The 4466-nt window shown below is 49.1% G+C and overlaps 1 protein-coding gene across 1 annotated transcript; it reads left to right on the forward strand.

Moving 5' to 3' along the window:
• The first annotated feature begins 1011 nt into the window (after positions 1–1011).
• nog2 (noggin 2) lies at positions 1012–3476 on the forward strand. The gene has a single exon (XM_076986847.1). The coding sequence runs from the start codon at positions 2204–2206 to the stop codon at positions 2843–2845; it is 642 nt and encodes a 213-aa protein (XP_076842962.1). The 5' UTR covers positions 1012–2203; the 3' UTR covers positions 2846–3476.
• Positions 3477–4466: the final 990 nt, after the last annotated feature.

Consider the following 4466-nt stretch of genomic DNA (forward strand, 5'->3'; position numbering starts at 1 on the left):
GTGTGTGTGTACATATGTGTGTGTGTGTGTGTGTGTGTGTACATATGTATGTGTGTGTGTGTGTGTACATATGTATGTATGTGTGTGTGTGTGTGTGTGTGTGTGTGTGTGTACATATGTATGTGTGTGTGTGTGTGTGTACATATGTGTGTGTGTGTGTGTACATATGTGTACATATGTGTGTGTGTGTGTGTGTGTGTGTGTGTGTGTGTGTGTGTGTGTGTGTGCTGTGCGTGTGTGTGTGTGTGTGTGTGTGTGTGTACATATGTATGTATGTGTGTGTGTGTGTGTGTGTGTGTGTGTACATGTGTGTGTGTGTGTGTGTGTACATATGTATGTGTGTGTGTGTACATGTGTGTGTGTGTGTGTGTGTGTACATATGTGTGTGTGTGTGTGTGTGTGTACATATGTGTGTGTGTGTGTGTGTGTGTACATATGTATGTGTGTGTGTGTGTGTGTGCACATGTGTGTGTGTGTGTGTGTGTGTGTGTGTGTGTGTACATATATGTATGTGTGTGTGTGTGTGTGTGTGTGTGTGTACATATGTGTGTGTGTGTGTGTGTGTGTGTGTACATATATGTGTGTGTGTGTGTGTGTGTGTGTGTGTGTGGAAACAGTAGAGCCACATGGTTGCGGCTGTGTAAAGAAAACGGCGCAAAGTTTCTCATTAATGTCCTGGAATGTGCAAGATATGGAAAATCTTGTGTGTGTGTGTGTGTGTGTGTGTGTGTGTGAGAGAGAGAGAGAGAGAGAGAGAGAGAGAGAGAGAGAGAGAGAGAGATTATTGTTTGGTAATCACTGTCTACAGGAGTTCACAGTGAATCCAGAGAAATTGTGGCAGATATTTTCTCCTCTGCGTGGTGGGGTTATGGGTGGGGGTCCTGTGTGTGTAGCACTGTCAGTCATGCTGAGGGTGGTGTTGGTGGGCTGGCCCCACTCACACTTGGAGAGGGCGGGGAGGAGGAGGGGGGTATTTAGCTTGGGAGAAAGCAGAGATCTCCGCACAAACACACTCTTACAGCTTCCCCGAGGGCTCACAGCAGGCGTCTGCACACCAGCTACCGTTACTCACGCCCGGAATAGCTACCGGTCCTGAGTGCGCGGGATCTCTGACAGGCTGGAGGGGCGATGCTGCGGCCGTCATAGACGAATTTTGACACCGCGAGACAGCAAAGGCATGAAGGTACCTATTCAGACCTGAACTGGAGTGAAAATATGTGCAATGAAATCCACAGAAAGCTGGTGAAAGTGTACTGAAGAGGAGAGTTAGTGTAAACCCATCAGCTGTACTAGATCTTGAAAGACTCCTGGAGTTGGTGTCCTGCAGGACGTGCCGAGTGTCCGGACTGTATACGGAAATGTTTTTGTGAGCGATCAGTGCTGTCAGCACTTCACGGGTGACACGTCTCAGACAGGCTGAGAATCTACGTTCTGTTGTTGCTCTGACCCAGTGATTGAGTGTGAAATGGTGCAGCGCACGTGAGCAGTGCTGTGGGCCCGGCCGCTGTAAGGAGGACCGCGAGACTGTGATCCCAGGAACAGCGCCACCACGGCGGGACGGGCTGGAGCCTGTCGCACGAGGAGAGAGAGAGAGAGAGAGAGAGAGAGAAAGTGTGTGTGTGTGTGTGTGAGAGAGAGAGAGAGAGAGCGAGAGCAGTTCATAAAAGCAGAACGTAAAAATAACATTGGCTGAGAGTCTCCCCCCATTCCGCATCACCACTGACATTTAAAACGCAGGCAGATCCGCTCTGGAGCTGCCCAGAGACACGACGCATCGGGATACCTCCACCCGTGGGATACCTCCACCCGTGGGGCACAGACACGAGCTACAGAGACTGTCACCAACATTTAGGCAAGCCAGAGAGTCTCCTGCGTCACCATGGTGACCAGCTGAAAGGACGGTGTGGGCAGGAGACTGTTTGAACCACCGGAGAATTTATCTTGTTCATCATCTACGGATTGCATCACTTTTGGGGGGGACGTATACCAGCACGAGGACGTCCCAGGGATCCCTATAAAGAAGCACCCGAGCTGTCCAGCTCCGGTTCCGTTATTCAAGCCCCCACGCCATCTATTAAAAGTATCATCTTGCTCGTGCTGTCAGTTGGACTATTTATGCGGCGTGCGGGTCACAGATCTGTGAGTGTACAGTAAACCCACATAACTGCCCAGCGAGAGAGCGAGCCCTCACCTAAACACCGTCATGGGATTCTCCCACGCCATACTCGTTTGCGTGTTACTGTGGGCACACTGTGGTGCGGCCCAACACTACCTGCGTCTGCGCCCTTCGCCCAGCGAACACCTGCCTGTGCCGGACCTGAAGGAGGACCCCGACCCCGAATACGATCCCCGCGAGCAGGACCTTTCAGAGAGGACTCTGCGGAACAAACTGGGGAGCAACTTCGACCCAAACTTCATGTCCATCGCGATGCCGGGCCCGCTCAACGTGACCTCACCGGACGCAGCACAGCTCACGCGCGCGCTGGGCACAATGCCCAACGAAATAAAAAAGCTGGACCTGACGCTTACTCCGTACGGGACGCGCGTGAAGGTAGGCAAGAAGCTGAGGCGGAAATTCTTGCAGTTGCTGTGGACACACACACACTGCCCCGTGCTGTACAGCTGGAAGGACCTGGGCGCACGCTTCTGGCCGCGCTACGTGAAGGAAGGGAACTGCTTCAGCCAGCGCTCATGCTCCTTCCCAGAAGGCATGTTCTGCAAGCCGGTCAAATCCGTAACCAAGACCTTCCTCCGCTGGTACTGCCAGGGTTTCCTGCGCCAGAAATACTGCACGTGGATACCAGTACAATACCCCATCATCTCTGAGTGCAAGTGTTCTTGCTAAGCTGTGTGTGTGTGTGTGTGTGTGTGTGTGTGTGTGTGTGTGTGTGTGTGTGTGTGTGTGTGTGTGTGTGAAAGAGAGAGGATGTGTGTATGTGTTTCCAACAGGATGTGGACTGAAGAGTATTATAGTAATAATTATAAACCGTTTCTATTGCACTGTTTACTTGTGGAGGGAAGTGTGGCGTTATATAGCAAATCTATTTTTTTATATAGCATTTTGATTGAAATACCAACATTGTACATATTTAAGTATGAAAGAATGCAGCTATTTTTGTTAAATGAACAGGACCATACGTCACTCCCACGCTGTGTGCTCTGAAGAGTGGGGTATTTTTTAGGAGAAGAAGACGGAACTCAAACGAAGAAGAAAGTTCCCTTTTCATGGAACTGCTTTACTGACTGTTGACTGATTCATTGCAATGCTGCCTAGAGGTTTTGTATGATATTAATATCAATAATATTAATAATGAAAGCATTGAGGATAAAATTATATATTAAAGCGTGAACTCAGCTTTTTGAAATCTTATAGTACTTTAGTAAAGTTTTAAAAAATCTGTACGTTTTATTTATTGTTTTAACGGTTGTGAGTTTAGCTAATAAATGGAAATAGAAGACGAGTATATCAAGTTATACTTGGGGGGGAAAAAAATCTGACTTATCAAATCAGACTGATCAGTGTAAAAAAAATCAGACTTATCAGTGTAAAATGCCATGGTAATGCGTTCTAGCAATAAAATCTCTCTGATAAACTGGCCAGTGTGTGGGTGAACTGGGCGCTTGCAACGGATCACAAGAGGCTGTTGATTGGTGCGACTGGCAAATGTAGTTTTGATGGTGTGTGTTAGGGTTAGTGTGCGCACGCGTGCTGTAATTCATATGTAAATGTTGTGAATATTAAGATAGCTTGCACTGTGTATTTGTATTTATAAAAGAGTTGGGAAGTGTAAAGACTAGTAAGTAAAGTCGCGTTCTGACTGCTCCTCTCTCTCTCACACTCTCTCTCTCTCTCTCTCTCTCTGCCGGGAAAAGAGCGTCTCAGAGGGCGCGCGGCATGTCAGAGAGGTTTAGAAATGTCTGATTTACGGGCTTGTGTAACCCACTACACATACCAGGAGGGCCAGCGCGGAGCTGTTATTCATTGTTCACGGCGTCGGGCTGGTGCGCCGCCCGTAACCCGCCTGCGCTCTGCGTAAAGACGCGCTGGGGACGCCGTGTGTTAACATAACAGTCAAATATGACGCAGTCATTTTAAACACTGTCATGGCTGAAATAGTGCAGCCCGCTGCACCAGAGAGCCAGCGACTCCTGGCGCTGTTCAAACTGCAGCAGTGCTCCATACAACCGCCACGATGGCGAGGAGAGGAAAAAGTGACAGAGAACCGACCTGGACCTCTGTCCAAAAGACTCAGCGCGAGGAACAAAGACCAATGTCCTACAATGGTGAAGTGTCGGTAACGTTACCAGACTATTAATTAGAAGAGAAGGCGCTGTCGGCGGCTTGAGGAGGTATAGGCCAGTAACGCGCCTCTCCACGCGCGGCAGGACGCCAGACGCGCCAAACCGCGGGGCGCTTAATATTCCACTGGTGCATTATGGTGAATTACTCAGATAAGTAGCTGTCA

Source organism: Brachyhypopomus gauderio, unplaced genomic scaffold (genome assembly GCF_052324685.1).
Source record: "Brachyhypopomus gauderio isolate BG-103 unplaced genomic scaffold, BGAUD_0.2 sc49, whole genome shotgun sequence".
NCBI lineage: Eukaryota > Metazoa > Chordata > Actinopteri > Gymnotiformes > Hypopomidae > Brachyhypopomus > Brachyhypopomus gauderio.